This window comes from Pangasianodon hypophthalmus, chromosome 22 (assembly GCF_027358585.1).
Source record: "Pangasianodon hypophthalmus isolate fPanHyp1 chromosome 22, fPanHyp1.pri, whole genome shotgun sequence".
Lineage (NCBI taxonomy): Eukaryota > Metazoa > Chordata > Actinopteri > Siluriformes > Pangasiidae > Pangasianodon > Pangasianodon hypophthalmus.
The window spans coordinates 2,250,834-2,275,563 of NC_069731.1; the positions used below are offsets into that span (position 1 = coordinate 2,250,834).

The 24,730-nt window shown below is 40.6% G+C and overlaps 1 protein-coding gene across 3 annotated transcripts in view; it reads left to right on the top strand.

Moving 5' to 3' along the window:
- Window positions 1-3,075: 3,075 nt before the first annotated feature.
- The window catches only part of mtmr11 (myotubularin related protein 11), a 31,136-nt gene continuing 9,481 nt past the window's right edge, over window positions 3,076-24,730 (top strand). Inside the window, exons 1-9 of one of the 3 annotated variants that reach the window (XM_034298164.2) lie at window positions 3,076-3,585; window positions 14,510-14,579; window positions 19,583-19,719; window positions 19,989-20,058; window positions 20,164-20,303; window positions 21,459-21,543; window positions 22,047-22,194; window positions 23,525-23,612; window positions 23,708-23,796. In XM_034298164.2, coding sequence (XP_034154055.1) covers window positions 3,532-3,585; window positions 14,510-14,579; window positions 19,583-19,719; window positions 19,989-20,058; window positions 20,164-20,303; window positions 21,459-21,543; window positions 22,047-22,194; window positions 23,525-23,612; window positions 23,708-23,796 — 881 coding nt within the window. In that variant the 5' untranslated portion in view covers window positions 3,076-3,531. Of the gene's footprint in view, window positions 3,586-8,730; window positions 12,727-13,210; window positions 13,529-14,509; window positions 14,580-19,582; window positions 19,720-19,988; window positions 20,059-20,163; window positions 20,304-21,458; window positions 21,544-22,046; window positions 22,195-23,524; window positions 23,613-23,707; window positions 23,797-24,730 lie in introns of those variants that run through there. The other 2 variants (XM_026924609.3, XM_053228036.1) reach the window with 2 other exon arrangements.

Below are 24,730 nucleotides of genomic sequence, written 5' to 3' on the forward strand. Positions count from 1 at the left end.
ATCAAATGCCTCAGTTATACATTACATTAACACAAGAGTTGTGTCTGAATGTCAGTATACAAATAACAGTCGTGGTTGCTGTGCTATGAGTTAAAAACATGGCTATTGCTATAATAAAAAAAACTGCATTTGCATAATCAAATTGCCAATTTATCAGTCCTAGCAATTTAAATTAAGAGATTCTTTTGGTAGTTATGAAGCGGAGTTACTGTCACCACCCGGAAGTTGATTATTTTCCTATAACAGCACATCCGGGAGTGTTTTATTCTTTTTATAACGCAACAAATTGATATATGTTAATATATGATACGTTATTAGTTACCCGTAATGGTTACACTTACACATGTTCTCCCTTATGTTCCAGCAGCTATAAACTTTCGTTCCTTCACCAGCCTCTCATTTTTTCTCTCTCTTGAATTTAATAAGACAAAAGAAACTACAAAGAAGCATAAACTCCTCTGTCCTGAAAATATCGGAAAACTTACAGCTTTAAAGCGCTGACACTGGAGACTCCATAAATGTTACATAAACACATTTCTGTTTATTATTAGTGGATCGTCTGTGAGTCCCAGTGAATGCGCTGTTATTATAGAAATGATACCGTCTGACAACGAGTTCATTATTAATATAAGCCTGTAATTTGCAGCTGCATTCTGTCAGAGCTGCTGCTATAGAAAATTAATCCACACCTCCTGACCAATCAGAATCCAGAATTCAACAGCGCATGTGTAGAGATTGTGTTCACTCCTTCACGTTTGCGCACAAAGCCCTGATGTCTGTAAAAAGCATCGTATTGTGTAGTGGAATAAAATGATTCTCTTTGATCAACACGACATAAACACAACCCACGAAGGTCTGAAATTAAATTGTGCAGCTTAAATAATTCATTTTGGCCGCCAGGAGAGGGTTAGGGAGTCTGATGAATTGCACACTGATCCCAAATTGAGGAAAGAACTTACAAACTGCTGAACTGTCGAAGTGTTAGAAGTTGCAAGTCTGATGCACTTGTCATTGTTGGTGCTGATGTGAAACTTATCTAAGAACCTGTTGTGGAGTTTAAATCCCAGCTATAATCATGACTCGAGGCTTAATTCGACTGTGCTCCATTCAAACAATTGCTCTCCAGATTAGCAGCGCTGGATTTTATTGGCTATAATAAATTCTAAGTGAGAGTGTGATAAATTAGTCATACGGGTGCTGATAGCTTCGGGGTCGGTTTTCATTTCTTTTTGGCTTTGCAGGTATCCGTTTCAGTGGAGAGCTGACAGAGCCCTGAGCTCACGTCACGTCACATCACATCACATCAGATCAGATCAGGACGAGCGCTGAAGCTGTACAGCTCCGGAGAACTTGCACAACATCCACGATTCTGTGCTACAGCCGTGAAAAGGTAACAGGCTTAGCGGTCATGTGCAATTATCTGTAAAATTACAAGGTAAAGTTTTGCTTACAAGGCTGCTCTAGAGGTAAAGTGGAGGAGTATGGGAATTATTAGACATAGGAGGTATTAATGTAATTGTTCATCATTACTGTACTTTTTTAAAAAAAATACTTTTTTAGTTCTTACATTTCACTGAGCTTCCAAATACTTAGAAAGATTATAAATCAGAAACTGTGTTTATAGAAATAAAACAGTTCATTAGATTAGATTAGATTCAACTTTATTGTCTTTGTGCAGAGTACAAGGTGTACAAATATTGAAGGTGCATGTAGTAATTAGTCAGTAATGTGCACGGAGGCAAGTTCTGAATGAGGTGTAAGGGCAAGTTCCCGTGGTAGTGCAAATGACAAGAGACCGATGGTATTTAAGAGTTGTGCTGTGTTCATGGTGTGCTGTTAGAGTAAAATAATCAACGACGGGGTGATGTGATGAAGTGGAGTTACTGTTACAGTGCCAAAGTTTTCCAAAATGACAAAAATGACACCTTATACTGTTTATCCATTTATAGTTACATTTAATGTCTGAGAAACAAGTTAGTTCCTGATATCACTTACGTTATTGCAGCTATAAAAATGGTTCTTTGTATTGGTGAGCGTTCCGAGCTTGCTTAAATGTTTCTAGTGTAGATCACTCGGTTGTAGGGCTCTAGATTGATCCTTTAAGTTTTCAGAAATAACCATTGTTCATTTGTTTTTTCATTAACGTAATTCAGTGTTTTTACGTTAAGGGTGAGTGAGATTAATAGGCAGGCTTAATAACAGTCTTTCCTCAAAGATGATCAATTTATATCCATACAAACCAAGAATGGATTTGATTGAATGTATTATATACAGAAATATAACTGCAAAGTAGAGGAGAGAGAGAGGCTGGTGAGGGAACACTGATTATAGCTGCTATAACATAAGTGAATACAGGAACTAACTGGTTTCTAAGACATTACATGTAACTATAAATGGTTAAAAATTATGGTGTTCCTTAATCTGTGTGGTATTAAAAGAGGAATTAAACGCTTCGGATTGTACTTTTTGTCATGTTTTAGTCCTTACAACATAAATCTGCATGTGTGTGTGTGTGTGTGTCGTGTGATTAGAGAAGATGACTACATTCTGCTTTATGTCATCAATCAGCATGATCTGGAAAACAGACTCACATAAACGCAAACGTTCTTCAAGTGAGCTTGATGTAATAAGGACATTTTTTTCTGTCCATTAGCATGCTTTGTTTACGTTTTTCTCCATCGCTACTAGCGTACTCGTAGCTGGACGGTGAGATTGCTGTCCTCCTATTGGTGGATTTTAGATGAGTGTCATATCAACACTCACACTGAGATTTCAATTAAAAAAATCTCACACTAATAAGTATGACGTGTTGTCAATTAATCGGTGTGGTATAAGAGGAATAAAACACTTTGGGACGTACTCTGTGTGTGTGTGTGTGTGTGTGTGTGTGTGTGTGTGTGCATTAAATTAATAAAGTGCAAAAAAAAAAAAGGCAAAAGTTTGAGAACCCCTGCTCTACACTGAACTGAACCGAACCGAACCGTTGAACGATTCCGAAGCAATGAATCATTTAAGTGAATCGACTCAGTGAGTTTTGAACTGTCATGTCGCTCGCTCTCTCTCTCTCTCTCTCTCTCTCTCGCGCTGGCCCTTTAAGAGCGAGAGGCGCACGAGCCCCCTTTTCTTTCTTTCTTTCTTTTCCTTTTTTTTTTTTTTCCTTCTCGTTACTGTGTAAAGCGCCAGTGTCATTTTCACTATGGCGAAGGCGTAAACAAACGGAAAGCTTTTCCTCACGGTTCATCCCAAAGCTCTTGTCCTGCTCGCTTCTTGAGAAAACGTAAATGGCGCTAAAGGAAAAAAAAATCCCTCAGCTGCTTGAGCGAGTTGAGGAAAAGGACTTAAACCGTTAAACAGCGGCTGGATTTCAGGTTTATTCTCCACACACACACACACACACACACACAGAGAGACAGAGAGAGAGAGAGAGAGAGAGATGGAGCGCAGTGCAACACATTTACACCCAAATCCGCTACATTTGCTCGTTTAGCATGTTGTGTTAGTCGTGTAGCTGAGCAGAGGATCCTGAGGAAGATGCTGACTGGATCTAAAACCACCTTTAAAGTGAGGCAGATGCCTGACCTGAAGGTAAGACCTTTATTTACAAAAACAAACAAACAAACAAATCCCAAATCCATCTTTTCTGGATGTATTACAATCCTAAATCTAGCAGACAGATGGATATTAAAAGCTTAAGCTTTTCTATGACCTCAAAATGAGCTAATGAGATGAGTCACTTTTTTTTTTTTTTTTTGTGGGAAGTTTGGAGAACAAAGATGCTTTACAGAGGAATCATTCTGCAAAAACTCATTATCTTCCCAATTCTCAGACTGTTTAAATAATCAAAATGTAAGATTAAGACTTAAATTAGTGCAGGTTTTTAGTTCAGCATGAACATATTTCATATTTATAGCCTTTTTTTTTTCCACTCTAGAGGCTTGTACAATGTATCGATTGTTATCATGATTAACTTCTGCGATATAAAATCAAAACCGTTATCGTTTAATAATTCACTGATTATTAAAGCATGATGTGAGCGTTTCAGTCGATTTAGGTTCTATCTGTTTTTTTTTTTTTAAATCTCAGCATTCTCATAAAAAAAACACATGGAAATCATTTGGCTCAAAATATCGCAGGCGAGTCGTTTAAATATTTCGAGCGAAGGTTACCTTTACACACCGTTCCTTTTCTTCCAAATGTAATCAATCATCCAAGACATATATGGTGTCTGTCATTTGTTTTAGTTTCTAATGTAGCTAAAGCTGATTTTCTACGGTTTCAGCGCTCTTTTGAGATTAGTGCTGATCATGAGAAAATAAAATCTCGTACGAAAGATCTACGATTAAAGAAAACGGCTACGTTTTGCTTTATGTCGTCAATCGGCGTGATCCGGAAAACACACTCGCGTAAACACTAAGTGAGCTCGATGTAATAAGTCTTTTTTTCCTGCTGTTTAGCATGTTGCGTTTACATTTCGCCATGGCTACTATCGTATGTGTAGCTGGCCTTGAGTTTGGCGTCCTCCTATTGGTGGATTTTCGACAAGTGTCATAGCAACGCCCCCACTCTGAGATTTTAATCGATATTTCTCACAGTGACGGAACTTTGTTGTCGGCTGTCTTTTGGTCGTTATGGCACTAAATCATCCGCCGATAACGTGAGCATGTCACATTACATTTAAAAATACACGTTTTTTTTTTTTCAAATACAGGTTATGGTGTGCATTCATACATTTAAATTCAGTGGAAATCATCGAATCCGGTACTGAATTTAAATAACAGCGACTCCTCGTTTGGCAGAATGGTGCCAAATTTTATAATTGATTATTGATTGATTATAGATAAACAGAACAGAAAAAACTACATACAAATGACCTATTGAAATTCCACCTAAAAAAAACAGACACATTTATGCTTGGTTGAGATAAGGTTGGTGTAAAAGTACAAAAAAAATTTTTGTTCAGGAAATTGGCAGCCGTTTTTTTCTGGAACATTAGAATATTTCCTTAATTTATTTCTTGATTGAGCTCCCAGTAGAGTTTTACTAAAGCCCTGTGAGCTCAGTGTAGTTGATAAGGAAAAGAAAAAAACACATTTCTAATTTGTTTATATTTGATTTTCTTTTAAAATGTCCCCTTTGTCTTTCAGAGCTTTATTTTAGTGCGCTGTTATTTTTATTCGCAGGAACAGTAATTACGCTGCTCAAACCCCATGGTTAGGTCGATGTTCCTGCCACGTACAGTACCACTAAATGAGCGCTTTATTTAGACCCTGTAATCTTTTGTCTGAGTGTATTGGGGTTAACCTGAATTCCTGCTCGTGGAGCTCGAAAACGAGTGCTGTGTATGAAACGGATTTTGTTTTTTCTCATGCTGAGAGATTGCGTATGATTGTACCTTCACGCTAACAGGTCACTCCTGTCGCGTGTAGCTTGTCGCTTGTGGGCGTGGCCTGTTGAGCGTTTTGTTGTTTTAGTACCAATGAGAGATGTTGTAGTTTTATATATAGCACTCCTAAAGCTAACTAGTTAAACATTAATATCGCAATAATCAGCATGTTTGATTGACGTGCTTCATACTAGCTTCATTCTCAGATTATATTAGCAAGCCTGGCTCGCAGTACTAGCCAGTTACATACACTCCCTCGCCGGCTACGTACACTCACTCACCAGCTCCATACACTCACTCGCCAGCTACGTACACTCCCTCGCCAGCTACGTACACTCCCTCGCCAGTTACATACACTCCCTCGCCGGCTACGTACACTCACTCACCAGCTCCATACACTCACTCGCCAGCTACGTACACTCACTCGCCAGTTACATACACTCCCTCCCCGGCTACGTACACTCCCTCGCCAGTTACATACACTCCCTCCCCGGCTACGTACACTCACTCACCAGCTCCGTACACTCACTCGCCAGCTATGTACACTCACTCGCCAGCTACGTACACTCCCTCGCCAGTTACGTACACTCCCTCCCCGGCTACGTACACTCCCTCGCCAGTTATGTACACTCACTCCCCGGCTACGTACACTCACTCGCTGACTACGTACACTCACTCCCCGGCTACGTACACTCACTCCCCGGCTACGTACACTCACTCCCCGGCTACGTACACTCACTCGCCGGCTACGTACACTCTCTACCCGGCTACGTACACTCACTCCCCGGCTACGTACACTCACTCCCCGGCTACGTACACTCACTCGCCGGCTACGTACACTCACTCGCCGGCTACGTACACTCACTCCCCGGCTACGTACACTCACTCGCCGGCTACGTACACTCACTCGCCGGCTACGTACACTCACTCCCCGGCTACGTACACTCACTCCCCGGCTACGTACACTCACTCCCCGGCTACGTACACTCACTCCCCGGCTACGTACACTCTCTCCCCGGCTACGTACACTCTCTCCCCGGCTACGTACACTCACTCCCCGGCTACGTACACTCACTCCCCGGCTACGTACACTCACTCCCCAGCTATGTACATTCACTTCCCAGCTACATACAATCGCCAGCTACATACACTCACTCACCAGCTACATACACTCCCCAGTGATCTCTTTTCTTCATAATGTCTCTATATTCCTTAAAATAAACGTTTCTTCAGACGAATATAGAGATGTCAGAGCATAGGAGCAATCGGTCTGAGGAATCATTTGAGGCAGTTGTTGGGATTTGAAAGCGAAAGCACTGACACTGGAGACTCCTTCCATAAATGATTGATTTTGCATTGAATTGATAAAATTTCAATTGAAATGTCGCTTGTCGCGGCTCCGTTTTGCGTCCATACGTAGAAAATGAAGTGACGCTTTGCTTGCTTGTGTGAATGTAGTGTTAGGGTGTTTACGATTGTTTTTCCTCACCCCTGTTGCCATAGAGATCTAAAATCTGCCTCTGGATTTCTGTAAACGCGCTTTGTGGAGATGTGTGTCTACAAATAAAACCGTACTGAATATTTGGTATCGGTCTCAACCAAGAGCTTTTCTTTTTTTAGCTCTCTCTCTCTCTCTCTCTCTCTCTCTCTCTCTCTCTCTCTGGTTATTAGGAGGAAACCCCTCACCCTCCCTGCTCGACGCTCGCGTGCATGCCCATGATGGTCTCAACATCTGGTTGTTACCATGGCAACTGCCTGCAAAAAATGGGAGCACATGATGTGTTGGTTTTACCACGGCTATGAATAGGGATGTTGAGAAAGGAATCCCTGCGTGTGTGTGTGTGTGTGTGTGTGTGTGTGTGTGTGTGTGTGTGTGTGTGTGTGTGTGTGTAGCATTTTGCAGGAGAGACAATAAATGGAGGTCACACAGGATGGAATTTTTTTCTTTCACTGCTGCTGTATTCTGCCAAATCTAACCATTCATCCATCCAGTTCTAGGTTCGAAGTCAGCATGTGCACAGTTCAGTGTTTTGCTTTTAGAAACCCAAAAATAGGAATCGGTTTTTGGCATCGCAACAGCACAGGATTCAATATTTTTATAGTTTGGCACGTTTTCCTGCCCCGAGAAGAACACAAACAACAAAAAATGTGTTCCTCATTAACGTTTCCACCAGCCTGCTGTTGGGTTCTGGATTCTGATTGGTCAGAAGGTGTTGATTAGTTTTCTGTAACAGCAGCTCTGACAGTAGTGCAGCTGTGTATCACAGGTTTATATTAATATTAATGTGCTCATTATAATACAGTATTGTTTCTATAGTAACACAGGAACTTGTATGGTGGACATTTCAGGTACTAAAAAAAACGCATACTCATTGTGACTCATCTGTAAGGAGAATTTTATTTTTATTTTATTTTTATTTAAAAAAATATTTATTATAATGTTTATTATTATATTTATTTTATTAAAATATTTATTTTTATTTTTTATTTATTTTATTTATGGAAGGAGTCTCCAGTGTCAGAAGTAAAGCTGTAACTTATCCGACATCTTCAGGACAGAGGAGTTTATGCTTCTTTTCGTGGTTTCTTGGTAACATGACAAGCTGCTTTTTTTTTTTTTTTTTTTGTCTTATTTACGTCGAGAGAGAGAACCACTGTTTATAGCTGCTATAACGTAAGTGATAAATGGATGAAAATTCAGACACGTCATTCTTTAATAAATAAAAAATTGTAATTGTCAAATCGTTGAATAAAACTTATAAAACTCTTATAGATAAAAAAAAATAATTTCAGGTTTGTAACTCCACCTCATCACACCACATCGTCATGGCTTATTTTTCTACACAGAGTGTTTTGTTCCTTTTTTTTTTTTTTTAGATTGTCATTGTAAGTGGTTTTTAACTAAACAAAATTTCTGTTGTTTAGTCTGCACAGAGAAGTATTTGCTCATGGAAATCACACCTTTGTGGTGAAGTTAGACAAGTGCGCTGTCATGTCCGTTTAGTAAAGGCATCTGCTGAACGCTACCGCGGGTGTTTTTGGTCATTTTATCGACTGTGGTCAAAGTGGCTTGCACTCTGAGCTGTCAGTGGTGATGAGCAGCTACCTGTGGTCTAGCAGTCTTTCTTAAGTAGCCTAAAAATAGAAGGCGAAACCTTCACTGATGAAGACGTGGAAAAGCATTCACACTTGGGGGTTGCTGCGAACATTATAAGGTGTAGTACATGGGTAATCAAGTTGTTTTAGCTAACACGTCATGTTACACTTAATGGATTGGACCAAAAAAAAATGTAGTCACTTATAACACACCAACAACTCTGCTTTAATGTGTTAATTTGTCTGACAGTTCTTTTGGAAACAGACGATAAGCACATATTGTCAATAGGTTTGTTGCTATATTGCGATGTATATATAATGCACATGCACGGCCTGCAGATCATTGGGCTTGCTGGGGATGGTGCTGCTTGGGGATCTCATATGGGCAGTTGTACTGTGATGGTTTGGGGCTGTGGTTGCTGTGGTGGCTTTGGGGCTGTGGTTGCTGTGGTGGCTTTGGGGCTGTGGTTGTCACGAGCAGTTTTGCACTCAGGTCTCCATCAGTGGACAGTGGATAGGTTCGACAAACCGGACTTCATGTGAAAACTGTGATGAATTTACTGGTTGCGCAATTGCACTATTTGTCCATGTAGTACACAGTTATAGAAGGGATTTATTTATAATCACACTGTCACCCAGATGAGGATGGGTTTCCTTTTGAGTCTGGTTCCTCTCAAGGTTTCTTCCTCATGTCATCTCAGGGAGTTTTTCCTCACCGCCTTCACCTCTGGCTGCTTTGTGACAGTGTCCATTGTTAAAAGTGCTATACAAATAAAATTGAATTGAATTGAGCCTGGCTCGCCTCTGACTAGTTAGTCTGACTAACTCCTTCAGCATGCAGCTACCCAACCTTTCCCCATTTTCTTTCCCAATCTGCTAAATTCTTTTGCTACTTCCCAGCCACCGGCCAGCTCCCCTCTATCATATGACCTCTCCTCTATCATATGACAGCTAGCTAGTGAAGGCTAAAACATGCTTCCACCAAGACACGTGAAGCCAAGTGCATCTGTTCAAACACACACTGAGGAAAGCGCTATCTGCCCTCTTCCTCATACATGAGCTCACATATGGCCACAATGTGCTACTGTCACTGTGATTGACAGGGGAAAGACAGAGAATGCCCCTCCCACTCAAAGATCAAGGACAATTTTACTCCCAGTCATGGATAGCTGTGGCACTGTCAGGATTTAAACTCGCAATCTCCTGATGATATTGTCCCTACCCACTGCCCTACCCACTGCCTTTTTGATTTAAAAGCAAGATACTTCTGTAAACCTGACCTGCTGGACCAAACGGGATGGCCAAATCCAACACCATGGTAACATGGCAGCTATGAGGGGGAAAAAAATAACACTGTTTATCTGTTTATGTAAAATGTCTTTGCCTTTGGCTTCATTTTCCAATCTCCAGAATGGCTGGCTTGTGTAAAGCTTTTGAGATATCCCATATGTTCCAATATTCTGACTGGAATGTATGTTATATAGCCGTGGAGAAGAACGTCCACAAAACGGCATGAATATAAACATGCTACTGACCAGAAGGTTGTTCTGCCAGAGACTCAGTGTTAGGACTTTGAGCAAGCGAACTCTCAGATTCTCCAATCTGCTTAGTAAAGTCAGGGCTTACTCTGAAATTCGTGGATTGTTGTGCTGTTTTTTTGCGATTGTTGACTGAGATTTGTGTGGCTGTGTGCGAGAACAGCATGTTAGACGGTGGCTCATTCTGGTTCAGCTTTGTTTTCTTGTGGCTGGAGATCAAGGCTGAAAAAAGCTTCTGGTATAAATATGAGAAGGGCACACACACACCCACACACCCTCTCCCTGTGGGCCATAACTCCTGACATGAAAGCAAGCTTTGACCTTTCTCCGCTATGATTCTTTTTTTTATGATCCTTCTGAATTACACAAAAAAAAAAGTTGTGTAGGGATTGGAATGAGTGAGCGTGTGATGGATTTTGTGTGAAAGAGGTCATGATGACTGCTAACGCTTCTAAGCTTGCGAATTCTTTTAGCGCTTGTTTATATCTGTACAAAGATCGACCCATATTCTAAATATTTAGACGGCAGTGTAAAGTACAGTTTACATTTGATCCAGGTGTGCCGAGAAAATGGTCCCGCTTAGAAGCAAAAGCGTGGCGCACCTCGACACGCCTTCAAGATCGTCTCTTTAAAGGCTTCTGTTACTGTTTATGGGTTTTATGGTCCTGGAACTTTCCTCTCGTCCGCCTGCCAGGCACAACAGACGAGAGAACAGCCGAGTGACTGAATAATCCCAGATAAACGCCGCGACGCTTAAACAGCACAGAGTGTAAAGTCACACCGGGGGAGTTGAGCAGCTGTTTAATCAGTCAGCAGCTCACTTCAGCTCAGTACTCAGCTCCACTCAAAACATTTCTGATTCGACAAATACTTTCTAGGTTGCTGCTCACTTGTTTACGGCCCGTTTCTTGTTATAAGCGGTGTAAGCGGCTGCTTAGGGCCCCAGTCCAGCAGGGGGCTCCATGATTTTTCAAAACACAATGAGACACAATGAGACATTATGTTTTTGGGTTGTCTGTCCATCCATCTGTTCGTCTGTCTGAGATTCTCATAAGTGCGATATCTTAAGAGCGAGTGGTAGAACGTTTGTAGGATTTATATGGAATTATCGCTGTAAGCAACAGATGAACTGGTTAGATTTTGGACTTGATCCAAACAGGGTCAATGTCACAGCAAGGTCAAATGATGTTAGCGGTGAACGCATCCCGTCGACGACGAGACGTCGAGTTCTACTTTTTAAAATAGATATGCAAATACACACTTTACAATCATTTGGCAGAAAGGTTTATGTATCAGGCGGTTGCAGGACGCCCCTTTAGATTATTATTATTAATGCTACTTAATTGGATTTAATTGATTTCTCCACTTTCTTGCTTCCAATTTTTATGTCACTGAAATGGACAAAGTTAGTGGCTAATAAATAGCTAGCTAGTTCGCATGTAACAGCATCGCATGGACTTTAACGATAATCACTGCTCAGGTGGTCGAAACGTTAATCAACTACAGCTCATTTCAGAACTGTAGCAACTCAGTCGATCACAAGCTTCACTGAAGTTTCCTCACTGAAGTTCAAACCTTTCACCATGCTAAGTAGCCTGGTGGTCTGATGGTTATTTTTCAGGTGCTGTAAGGAAAAATATTGAGGCGTCATTAGCGTTAGAACCAAACAAATGTAATGCACATATGTTTTTAAGCCAAATTCAACCGGACTATATATATAATAATAATAATAATAGCTCATTTCACCCAGTCAAAGATAAACCGCTAGTGAGTGTTTTAGCACTACAACATGCAGATTGTTTGTTTGAAATGTCAAGAACCGGCCCTGTCACAGTCTGTAGCTTTTCGTAAATTTCTGAATTTGGCTCCAGACGAATGACGTCTAATGGTCACAAGTTTGTTGTTTTAAAATGACACAATGTCCATGTAAAGATTTGTAAGACGATGGAGGCTTGAGCAACACCGTCACTATCAAAGGCTTTACCTTTCTGCTAATGAACAATCGAGCTCCATGCGGTGATCAAAGCCATGTGTATGTTTTGATAGGAGTTCACCGTATAATCTGTTTGCGTTCCTGTCGCAGGAACAAAGCTCGAACGGAATCAGTGCTTTGCTTTCGATATGACTGAAAGGCCGCTTTCTGATATATTGTGATATCTTGTTGCAAACCTTTTGTAGTGGTTGTAAGCTGACTGATATGTATAGCTCAGTCGATGTTTAAGTTTTGTAACAAATTTTCCAATTGTATTTTCTAAATGTTCCTATTTTGCTGGAAGTTTTTTTAAAACGTACTGTGTATCGTAGGAATGAGAATGGTGATGTGATATTTTGTCATATCGCTCCACCTCTGGTTGATATGCAAACACAGTGGACGAGTCATAAATGAGTATTTTGTGGCAGTGGTGTAAATCATTTTAGAGATCCTCTTTCAGGTGGTTTTTTGACACGCCTCTGTTCTTCGTCTCTTCGTCAGTCATGGAGAGAATAAAGGACATAAAGCACAACAAAGCGCCCTGCGGTCTGTAGCACAGCCTGCGCTGGCTCTTTATGATCTCACTTCACTGAAGATTGATTCCTGACACAGAGGCATGTTGTGCTTTTTAGTCAGAGAGTAATAAAGTTAGCAGTGTGAGCTTTATGCGTGCCGACCTGCTGCGTTCCGCTCGCGCCGTATTTCACAGAGGAGGAGGAGGAGGAGAGTAAGAGGAGGTAAGGCAGGCATTCTCTCGCCACAGAAGCTGGAAAGCTGTGAGCAGTGGAACGATTATTACTCCCGAGGCTGAGAGAGCGACGAGCGAGAGGGAGACAAAGAGGCGGTCATGTGACCGAGCTCTTACAGAACTGAAACCTCAGCAGTGCAATCCAAGTGCACTAAAACACAAAACGGCATGCTGTTATAGGAAAATAATCAACACCTGGGAAGTGGATTAACTGTTATCACCTAGTGGATTAGGTGCCTTTTATACAACAACTTTCCAAATTTTATTTATTTAAAGAACAATACTTTTTTTTTAATCTGTTTATAGTTACATGTAATATCCATGAAGTTCTCACTAAAGCGTGAAGTCTCCTGCCCAGAAGACGTCGGAAAAGTTACAGCTTTACCTCTGACACTGGAGACTCCTTCAATGAAATGTCTCCTCACACAAAAACCTCACCAATCCATCGTTTTTTTTGTTTTGTTTTTTTAAAATCCGTATTAGAACGAGCGCATGATTATTAATGAACACCTTCCGACCAATCAGATTGGAGAATTTGAACAGCGCTGTTGTGTAAGTGTTGTATATCGTGTACATCACGTAATCGATCATCGACACACATGTCTGCTGCTCAGTACGGGTTTTGTTTTAGAGGAAGAATCTGGCCGCTGGTTCGTGTGGCAGGATGTCGCAGTGCTGCTTTGAACAGCGCATGAATGAGTCCATCGTTCTCACGCTGTATGAAGCTCTCATTGTTCTGGTTCTCAGTGTGAGAGGGAGACGAGGAGGAAGAATAGCCTCTCTTATGAAAGGTGGGCTTTGAAATGTCAGACATACAGGCTTCCATTTCCTTTGATTCGAGAAGGAAAAGAGCTCGTGTCTGTTTTTTTTCTGCCAAGCTTTTTGCTTCTTGGTGTTTTTGTGTTGTTGGAATCCTCCGAGGCAGGGGGCAGCGGGCTTTTTACCGCTAAGTGGAGCCACATGTTCAGCGGCTGCTGTGGAACTTCGTCGTAACTCTGCGTCGGCCTGCCAAAAAAGAGTCTGGCTGGAGCGCTGGAGACAGAAACAGAACCTGAAACTTTATGGAAACATGAAGTAATGGGGGTGTGTTGATGATTGGACTTTCTCTCCACACCGAGCACAAAACCATGTGGATGGAGGAACCATCAGATGACGTTGCCATGTGTTTCCTGTTTAATCTTTTCATGCACACTTACAGACGGTCAATTTAAAGCTTTTTCAAAAATATTTTAGTAAGCTATAAAATGTGAACCACTTCCAAATGACTTTAATTATACCGATGTCTAGCCTATTTGTCGTTATGACTGTCTCCAATATATCTTTACTAAGATTCTACATAAAAAAAACAATAAAACAAATTTATATAAAAAAATAAAACTCATGTCTGACTCCACTGAATATCTTATATTTTTTAAAAATGATTTTTAATTGTGTACATTTTGTGCATGTCAAGAATATTGCTATATTTTGTATATTTTTATATATTGCCTGTGAATGTTAATTTTTGTTTACAAAAACATGAGGATTTTTTTTTTTTGATTTTTATACTTTTCTACTCATGTCTTTCCAACACATTTATTTTTAATATAAGTGATATGTAGAGAAAGTCAGAGTTCGTACTGTATGTCATACAATTTTAAGTAATAAAACAGCTGGATATAGATGATATAAATAGTTTATGAAAGGGTTAATATTAGCTTTGGATGATGTGTTTAGTGTGTAATATGTGTATGAATTTATGGCTGATTATCGTCTCTGTGCTGCTTCTGCAGGACCGGATAATGAACCAGAGCGGTCTTCATGCTCGAGGCAGAGACATGTTCGGTCTGTGCTGTTTACCAGGTGAGGCTCGATTCATCATCTCACTGCCACGCCCCTTTCACACGTCATTATTTAACACGGGAATTTCATGGGAATTAAACAGGATGAGGTTAAGTGGGGTTTTTGTACATTTCATGTTTTCATGGAAATAATTATTGGCACCATTGATAAAAGTGGGTTAAAAAGAAAGGTTATGAAAATAATCTAACAAAAAAGCTACAGTGCAAATATAATATGTAAGAAAAAAAATTCTCTTTAATAACTTTAATTAAACATTAGAATTCACACGTATTTTCTCTGAGTGTGTGTGTGTGTGTGTGTGTGTGAACCAGAACAGGAGCTTTACGGAGGAATGCAGGCCACAGTCACGACCCTGCCGAGCTAATCTTTAACCTTCAACATGCATTCAGAGAGTTCTGTACTGCCAATAATTCACTGCTTACACACACACACACACACACACACACACACACACACACACACACACACACACCTTCAGTTCAATAAATCTTGAGTGTGTTGTAATTGGGGTTTATGAGTGTGGAAGGTTATAAATAATTTGTAGGAAGTTTTAGGACATAATGGTACGTCCATATTTGATGAATGCAGGTGAAAGACGTGTGGCTTCTGTGTGTCAGTCCTAGAGGAGGAGGTGTGGCCTTTTACCTGTCAGTTCTAGTGAAAGAGCTTTTACCGTTCAGTCTCAGAGTGGAAGGGGCTTTCTCACCCACTTTCTCACTCGCTTTCTCACCCGCTTTCTCACCCGCTCTCTCACCCACTTTCTCACTCGCTTTCTCACCCACTTTCTCACTCGCTTTCTCACCCACTTTCTCACCCACTTTCTCACCCGCTCTCTCACCCACTTTCTCACTCGCTTTCTCACCCGCTTTCTCACTCGCTTTCTCACCCGCTTTCTCACCCGCTTTCTCATCCGCTTTCTCACCCGCTTTCTCACCCGCTTTCCCATCCGCTTTCTCACCCGCTCTCTCACCCGCTCTCTCACCCGCTCTCTCACCCGCTCTCTCACTCGCTTTCTCACTCGCTTTCTCACCCGCTTTCTCACTCGCTTTCTCACCCGCTTTCTCACCCGCTTTCTCATCCGCTTTCTCACCCGCTTTCTCACCCGCTTTCCCATCCGCTTTCTCATCCGCTCTCTCACCCGCTCTCTCACCCGCTCTCTCACCCGCTTTCTCACCCGCTCTCTCACCCGCTCTCTCACCCGCTCTCTCACCCGCTCTCTCACTCGCTTTCTCACTCGCTTTCTCACCTGCTCTCTCATCCGCTTTCTCACCCGCTTTCTCATCCGCTTTCTCATCCGCTTTCTCACCCGCTTTCTCATCCGCTTTCTCACTCGCTTTCTTACCAGCTTTCTCACCCGCTTTCTCACTCGCTTTCTTACCAGCTTTCTCACCCGCTTTCTCACCCGCTTTCTCACTCGCTTTCTTACCAGCTTTCTCACCTGTCTCAAAATGAACACATACTGTATTGCATAAACTAATTTTTTTAACAATATTGATTTAATTGGCTGTACCCTTTATTTTTGATTACATTTCTGTTAGAAGTAGAGGTACACACACACACACACACACACACTGTAGCTAGTGAAAGTGGCTAAGCGATAGTGCTCGTATTGCTCGGACATTACAGCATGTAAAAGTCCGCCAGTGTTTGTCCTTATCTCACGTAACACGGAAGGGCAGAAACCCAATCAGCCATTGGAGGTTAATGGATCACGAAGGGGCTGGAGGATTTACTCAATACTCAGTTCTCTCAAACACACACCAGAGAGGAGCCTGCTCACGTAGCAGAGGCTGCGGCTTGTGTACAGTCATCTGATCTGTCTACAAGATGACACACACTGCTTCTTACTTGGATTGCTGGCATGTTTGAATTTTGCTCTGGATATCTCATGCACTTTGTAACCACCTTCACTACCAAATCTTCTGATTTATCTGAAAACTTGCGGAAAACAGAAGAGGTGTTAATGGAGTTTGCTGCTCTGGACTTGCACAGAGATTCAGTAGAGCTTTATTTGACTTCCATGTGATGTTCAGCAGATGCGCTGTGAAAGCTGTAAAAGCTGAATAAACAGGCCATCCGCAGAATGAGAACACAGGGAGCTTGAGAACACGCTACCATCTTTTGGAGAGCAAGATGGACGAAAAAAAAAACAAACTGGAAAATGTATGTGCAGCATGTGGTGTGGATCAGCCAAGCTGGAAACTCTCTCAGGATGCTTCATAAAGCAGACGATGAGGCTCGTTTTCCAAAAGCATTGCAGCATCCTTTGAGTAGGAACTTGAACTTGTTTACACAAAAACTGCTAAACATAAAGTATGTTTAAACTAGTGACACAAAAATACCCTTTTTTCTGACCGATTACAAGTTTTTGCAATTTGTTGATAACAAAATGAGTTAGTTACTATTCATCAGTCACTGGCATCATGGCACATTTACTTTAGCTCTGTTTATGTCAGTTGTTTGCTAATGATGCAACATGAGGAGTGTATTGGCATATAAACGACATCTTTAATAGCAGAGAGTGTGAACAGTGTAGTATCAGCAAGCGAAATCTCAATCTCACGAGCAAAGCGGCTCAGTGCTCGCTGAAGTGAACTGCTTTCTGATAAGCGACAGTTTCTCTACATGCTCGCTTCACTGCTTCACACTCGTACGCACAATATATGACATCTCGCCCTTGTTTTTAATGACCACGCCCGCTGATAATGCTCTGCACGCTCAAGTCGGTCATCCTCACGCTCTCTATTAAACACTGTTTAAAAACAGTAAAGATGTTTAATCGGGTTACTTGTAGGAAGACACTGTAGATTACTCCTCTTGATATTTTCACAGAGCACAGTTTGTAGTCTGCTTTGATTAAGACTGAAATACGTCCATTTTGCTGTCATTTCGTGTCGTCTGCTCGTTTCCTGTGACACCGTACACCTAAGCTTACATCACCTGGTGTCAGATGTTAGTATCAGAGCATTTTATGAGCATGAGTAAAAGCATGTGTATCGATGGATCCATGGTTTAAACATTTCATCATAGCCAGCGTTTGCAGATTCCTCCCTCAGTGCTCCTCATTTCCTCTGGCCAGCCTCGCATCTGCGTCCCAGGATGCCCAAGGAATGTCTGAGCTTCCTAACAGGCATGAGCTTAAAGGAACATTTCAGTGAATAAATCTTTTTTTTTTTTTGGCCTTGAAAGCTCTTTGAACCGCTGCATATTTTCCGAACACCTCCAGCCTGGTTTTGGGAATGAGAAAGAAATCTTTTTCAGGCTCGCCAGATGGTGCACAAGTTTTTGGTCAAAAGCAGGATTTCTTTTTGTGTCTTTAATAAGGCTGCTGGTTAAATGAAAAGAAAAAAGGGTTTCATTCATCATAGCAACGGCATCTAATTAAAGCAAGTAGGGAAAATTTTAGGGGGGAAATTTCCCTTTAAGGAAGCGAGCTCAGAGTTTAGCGCGTGTGCAGTCGGGCCAAACCAGACGTGCATGGCTACGTTTGCTTCTGAGGTGGACTTCTGATTACAGCTGCCTCTGTCTGGATTACACCATTGTTTATTCGCTCTTGTTTCTGTTTTATACGATACAGACTTTTTGACTGCTACATCTCACGACCACGTCATCGCTTTATGACCAACAGAGGCTTGGAAGATTTTTCCACATTTTAGTTGTTACCATATTTCCAACTATTATATGTGCGATCCATGTTAGAACCTTAATGACTTAACGAAACAAACATGTTATGGGTGATTCTACGATTGAGGTGCCATTTCGACCTTGTACGTCTTAAACACATATTAATACTTAATCTTTATGGACATTAAGGACATTCTAACGATTTTTAAAAAAAAATAGTAGTTTACATTAAATCTATAATTTGGGTAACGAGATTGTATTTTAAAGCGACCTCGTATAACAGTCTCACTGTAAATAAAGAGAAAAGATTGAGAAAGCTTACTTTTCTTCTTCCCGTGATCTTCAGGAAATGTGGATGACGCTTCCTGTTGATCATGTGACAGAGATGAATGTGTTCAGGTAACAGGATTGAGTGAACGAACTATATATTTATATATTTCTAATAAGTTCTAAATTTTTCTTCTTTTTTTTTTTTTTTAACTTCCTAAAGTACTCAGTGGCAGTTAATCGTTTTTTATATTTGATGTACAAAACTGTTTGTTTATTTAGAAATGTGATTTCACAAAGTAATATTGCAATATAAAGCAATATTTTTTTTAAATAGGTTTTTTATTTTCAGTGAGATCGACTTCCCGTATTTGGTTGCGACGTTAGCATCATAGCTCTAGTGAAACTCTAGTGAAAGATGGCTTCACTGAATTTGGGGTAAATTTAAAACTTTGTTTGAAGTTTGTAAACTCAGCACATCATTGGGAATGTCACCGAGATCATAAATACGTGAGGGAATATGTGAGGAGTTTGTTCCGAGGGAATGAACTTTCCTGTGTGTGTGTGTGTGTGTGTGTGTTTTATCCAGCTGGGAAGAGCAGGTTTCTTTCTTCTCCAGCTGTTTCCCCATGAGGTGTAGATGAAAGTGTCCGAGATGGTGAGTTGGTACAGGAAGCGGCAGAGTAGCTCAGGGAACGCTCAGCGTAAACACACTGATTGTAGCGTTTATGGGCTTGACTGCTGAGCTTTTTCAAACTCAAAATCGAGTAAAGCTCTATTCAGACAGGGTTAGCTTCACTTTTGGAGGTGGGAGTATCTCCTGTGGTTTTATTCCCATCCATATCCATCCAAATCCATCATGTCTGCGTACTTGTGTGTGGAAAGATTACGCCATATTTTACCTTGAGCAGTAGAAATAACCACCAGTATTTTATAGATATCTCTGTCTGGACTGACATGCTGGTAAAGATTGCGTTATATCCTGTATTTAAAAAAAAGAGGTTGTGCAGAGATTTTTTTCAGGATTGAGACACTCCTTGAAGAGACCACGCCCATCAGGATAGAAATGTTGATTTATGTGCATTGTTAATTTTACTGTCTGCTTGTTTTAGGGGAGTGTGTCCTCCAGAGAGCCGTTCTGGTGAGGAAGAAGCTCTCACCTAAAGAAGGAGGAGGCTGGCTGTCAGGAACGCTGTTCTGCACCCATTTCCGGGTGGCCTTTGTGCCTCAGGACAGCCCGAGACCAGACGTGAGTCGCTTTTATAAAGAAACACTTCATCATGTGGCTAAGTGCAGACCAGCTAGCATAATCACCAGTGGCCAGGTTGCGTGACAAGCGTGTGCTCTGCTAACCAGCCACTGCTTTTAAAGTAGGTTGTGAATAGATGAATAGGTTTGAATCCCCTATCTTCCATCTCTGATGAAGTATCCGGTTCAGATAACACTCCACAGATGAACACTTATCTGTTTTGCATACCACCATCTCTTTATCTGCTTTCCCTTTCCTCTTTTGTTTAGGACAATGCCGATCCTGTGCTCCTTGGAGACCATGACGTCGCTTTGGCCTCCATTGAGAAGGTTGTTGCCGGTAAGACAGTCGGACATCAAACAGCTCCGTGTCAGAGTCAGTCAGATTTTTATGTATTTTTTGCTTATCAGCTGTGTTTACGTTCTGGTGTGTTCTCTGTTTCAGTGGGACCATCCCGGACTAAACTGGTAACCTCTAACTCCTCTCTGAAGTTCACTCCTGAGGAGCTGGTGCTGTACTGCAGAGACCTGCGCGTCCTCTGCTTCCTGTTTGACAGACTCACTCCTGACACTCAGGCTGTGGAGGTGTGTGAGCGCTCGAACGCACAATGCTCTTGCTGTTTAAGTGGTCAAAGTCACGACGCACTATCGCTAGGCAATAATATGAACGAAATACTGACGCTGAGCTACACTAGCTAACACACAGCTGTTCATCTTTTCATACAAACAATGTATAGTTGAAGTGTCTGTGGAAACAAGTGTTTCAAATTTACTCAAGAAAAGGCTCCATACGGTTCACAATACATCACACATATTAACACTGTTTTACTGTTCATGACCTTTATATGACGCTGTTAGAGAATTATGACTTCAGCAAAGTAAAAGGGGAATGTAAGGCGGGGTTTTCAGAGGTATCATAAATATACAATAAATATATAAAATAAAATAACCAAATTAATTATAAATTAATAAATTAATTAAAATATATTATTAAAACATAATAAAATGAGTTATATAATAAACAAATATTTATCTAGTAAATATCACAAGTTTATACTGAAAGTTGGGAAGTTTCTCGTACAATATTATTCGAGAATGTTATAATAACACAAATTCAGCTCACTGGAATGCCTACAGTGTAACAGATAATTGTCAAAAGGATTATCACAGTATAAGAATAAAGTACAACCATAAAATCCTCAAAAACAATCCAGCATTACAATTGCTCCTTTGTTTGTTTATCTGTAAGTTTTTCGAACTGCTGTGTCACAGCGCTGTGTAACACTCGGACGAAAGCGCTTTCCGCCCTCTTCTGCATACATGAGCTCACAGACTCCTGCGATTGGCTAGTGTTGCTGTGATTGACAGGAGAGAGAGTCTATGCCCCTCCCACCCAAAAAGCACAGAAATTTTGCTCTCTTGGACTCCAAGCCACGGATGAGATTTTAACATTTGAACCAATAAAGTATATTATTTCATTCTCATTTTAAATACTGCTGCTTAGACTATATGACAGTGAAAACTACTTTCAGACCCAAAATGTAATTTTGTAAATATATTTCATGTCAGCATTTATTATTAAATATATTATAACATACTTATTATTAAATAGCCTTTAATACATGGTGAATGTGGACATGTTTAGGCCTGTGTGTGTATGAATAATTGAGATTATAACGATGTGAGAGTTAATTCAGTAACACTTGTGACGTATTCAGATGTGAATTCATTCCTCTGTAGATTACGTACACCATCGCCAAGACATACCAGCCGCTGAAACCCAGCACCATCCTGTCCTTCCAGAACGCAGCTTTGGGAAGTATCGGTGAGTGAAAGTCAGCTCTCATGATTAACGTTCTCCGACGCAGCGATCATCTCATATCCCTGCTGTTTACACAATGTCGTTCTTAATTAGGAGGGATTCCTTTGGTATTAAAACAGTCTCTCAAACAATCAGAGCAGGATGTTTTAGCCCACATGCCAGTAGGAGCAGCTGCGTTTCCTGAGTGCGCACTGATTGTCCTCATTATCATCTGCACCCTAACATTTGATATTCAAATAAAATCATATGAAGATACGTGAGCCGAGCAGCTCTCCTCTGAGCGGCCATTAAGCAGCTGAATAATGCAGAGTAACACGACCTCCTGGCCTTTACTCAACCCTCTCAAGCCGTGTGTGTGTGTGTGTGTGTGTGTGTGTGTGTGTGTGTGTGTGTGTGTATGTGTGTGTGTGTCTGGTCGGGTTCATGCTCATCGCACTAGTGCCTCCATATTGTCACCGCACCATCTAATAGTTTCACGCTCAGTCTCTCTCCATCTCCATGTGCAGAAATGAAACAGTTCCTGAGCAACCGGAGGCGTGACCCGAGCATGAACTGGTACGAGAGCGCAGCGGACTGGGAGCAGGAGCTGGAGAGGACCGGAGCCACCGGCTGGAGGGTCAGCGCCGTCAACGACCGCTTCGAAATGTCCACCAGGTAACACAAACCTGCACCTTTAACGAGCTAAGAAGAATTCCAGTATACATGAGATATGATATATAAGATGACAAATAAGTCACTGATTTTTTTTTAAGGGGTGGTGTGTGTGTTTTAGTGCCCTCTGCTGCCTGTGAGGTGAATTACAGTATCACAGTATAAGTGATGACGAGATTTCCTACAAAACACACACCACACATTTTCCACAGAACTTTCAGCTGGGGGCGGAGCAAAGGTCAGGGCCAGAAAGACGTGAAGAGAAGCTTGAAATAAAGAAACTACAGATGCGATACACTGCAATATTGAGAATGCTGATTTTGCTTAGGTGTATGTAATATACATAATATGATTATTAAAGGCAGAGAAACAGTTTTAAATGGTAAATGTTACAAACTGCACCCTTAGTGCTCTAGAAATTTCAATAACTGATAATTTAACTGATCTTAATTTAAAATTAATCACACACCTCAAAAAAAAAAAAAAAACAGGCCAATTTAAGTACTTGTAAGAGTAAAACAATTAAATAATGTTTAGCTCGAACTGAAACAAAAGCAGATTTGCAGTAAAGTATCCAGATTTACAGTTTAGACATCAGTATGATTTCGACTAATGCTGAAAAATCTGTGGAATTTTTAATATCAGCTGATTTAAAACATCGGCTGTATGATATCTCGGTCTGGTCCTACTGTCACTCTGCACTCACCTCATTTTAAGAAAGGAGAAAACTTCTGGTTATTCCAATTTCAAAATGTAAATGTAAACTTTAAAATGTAAAAATGATTTTATGGTGCTGTTAAATTCTTGAATCTGATTGGTCAGAAGGTGTTGATTAATTTTTAACAAGTTTCTTTTTTTAATTAATTACATTTACATTAATCAAATAGTATAGCTGTGTTTTTTAATCTGGTTTAAAATGTATTTTGGGCAATATTTTTGAATATAAATTATTAAAATATATAGGAAACATTCAAATTTATAATATAAATCCATGCAGTTAAGTTACACAGTGTATGCCTATACATATACAAAAATATGTTTTTCTCATGTTAAATGAATAAATGAAAGTAAAAAGGAGAATGCAGAGAAATATGAAAGTCCCATCACTACCTGTTGAACAGCTCACTGATTAATCGCTGTTTAATTTAATCGTCACTGATGCTTTCTTTTTTTTTTTTTTAATTCTGTTGTATGTTTTTATACAAAATTCCTTCTTCTTGATTTAGAGAGCAGATTTTCAGATCATGTTTCAGATTACCTGGAATGCATCTGGAATGTTTTGCTTGTATTTTTTTTCCCTTCTGCAGTAGACATTTTTCTTTCTGTTCTCCAGCCTGTCCAGGTTTAACGTGGTTCCTCAGAAGGTCCTCGACACGGAGCTGAAGAAAACATTCGCCCATTTTAACGACGGTCGCATCCCAGTGAGTATAAACTGGGCCTCGAGGGCGTGTGCAGGATTTTACAGTAAAATTCTGCGTACATCAGTGTGGTGTCTAATCTGATTCGCTCTCTGCAGCGCTGGTGTTGGCGGCATCCGCGCGGCAGTGACCTGCTGCGCATGGCCAGCTTTCAGAACAACATCTATCACGAGAAGGACGATATCCGGTTTGTAGCCATTTAATACACACATACACACCGTGACCTTAGTGCTCTAATGTTTTGTCTGGTTGAAGAGATGTTTTGACCTTCAAGCTAGCAGAACTCACATTTACAGCAGCACAACATCTGTTTAAACGTACGTTCTCAAAATTCTGAGATGTATATTAAGTCCACTTTTTTAACGTGTTGTGTAAGATATTAAATGCGAACTATTTCACTTTCTAAATCTACCTTAAAATAAATTTAACTATCTAGTCTTACGTGAAAACATACATGTTCCTACGCAACCACACACTAGCTAATCTCAGTAATATTTCATGCTAACATTATACCACAGCTCTGTTGAATCCCCGATTCTGATTGGTCAGAAGGTTTAATTTTTTTCTAACAGCAGCTCTGACAATAGTGCAGCTGCAAATCACAGGTTTATATTAATGCATTAATATTAATTTGAATATATTAATATTCATTTGAATCAGTTATTGTTTTGTTGCGTTGTTGGATGCTCGGAAATGGTCTGTGTAATCGTTGATATGTTGAAGTTTTCTGTAAGGAGACGCTTATCTATGGAAGGAGTCTCCAGTGTCAGTGCTTTGTAACAGTTAGAGGTAAAGCTGTGACTTTAGATTTTCGAAATCTTCAGGACAGAGCAGGATAAGCGTTTTGGTTTCTCAGTAACGTGGTAACAAGCTGCGTTTTTTTTAATTAATTAATCTATTTTTTTTTGTGAAAACAAGATCTCCGCTTGATCACACCACCTTGTCACTGATTATTTTACTATAACAGCACGACACAGTGCGTTTTATTCGTTACTTCTCTGATATAGAGAGAAATACCTCCATATGAGAACGGCGAGTACAGTAGACCAATCCTTTATCATACACTGTTTATTAATCTCATCAAGCTAAACATCTGCAGTTTTACTTTTTCCTCTGGTTCA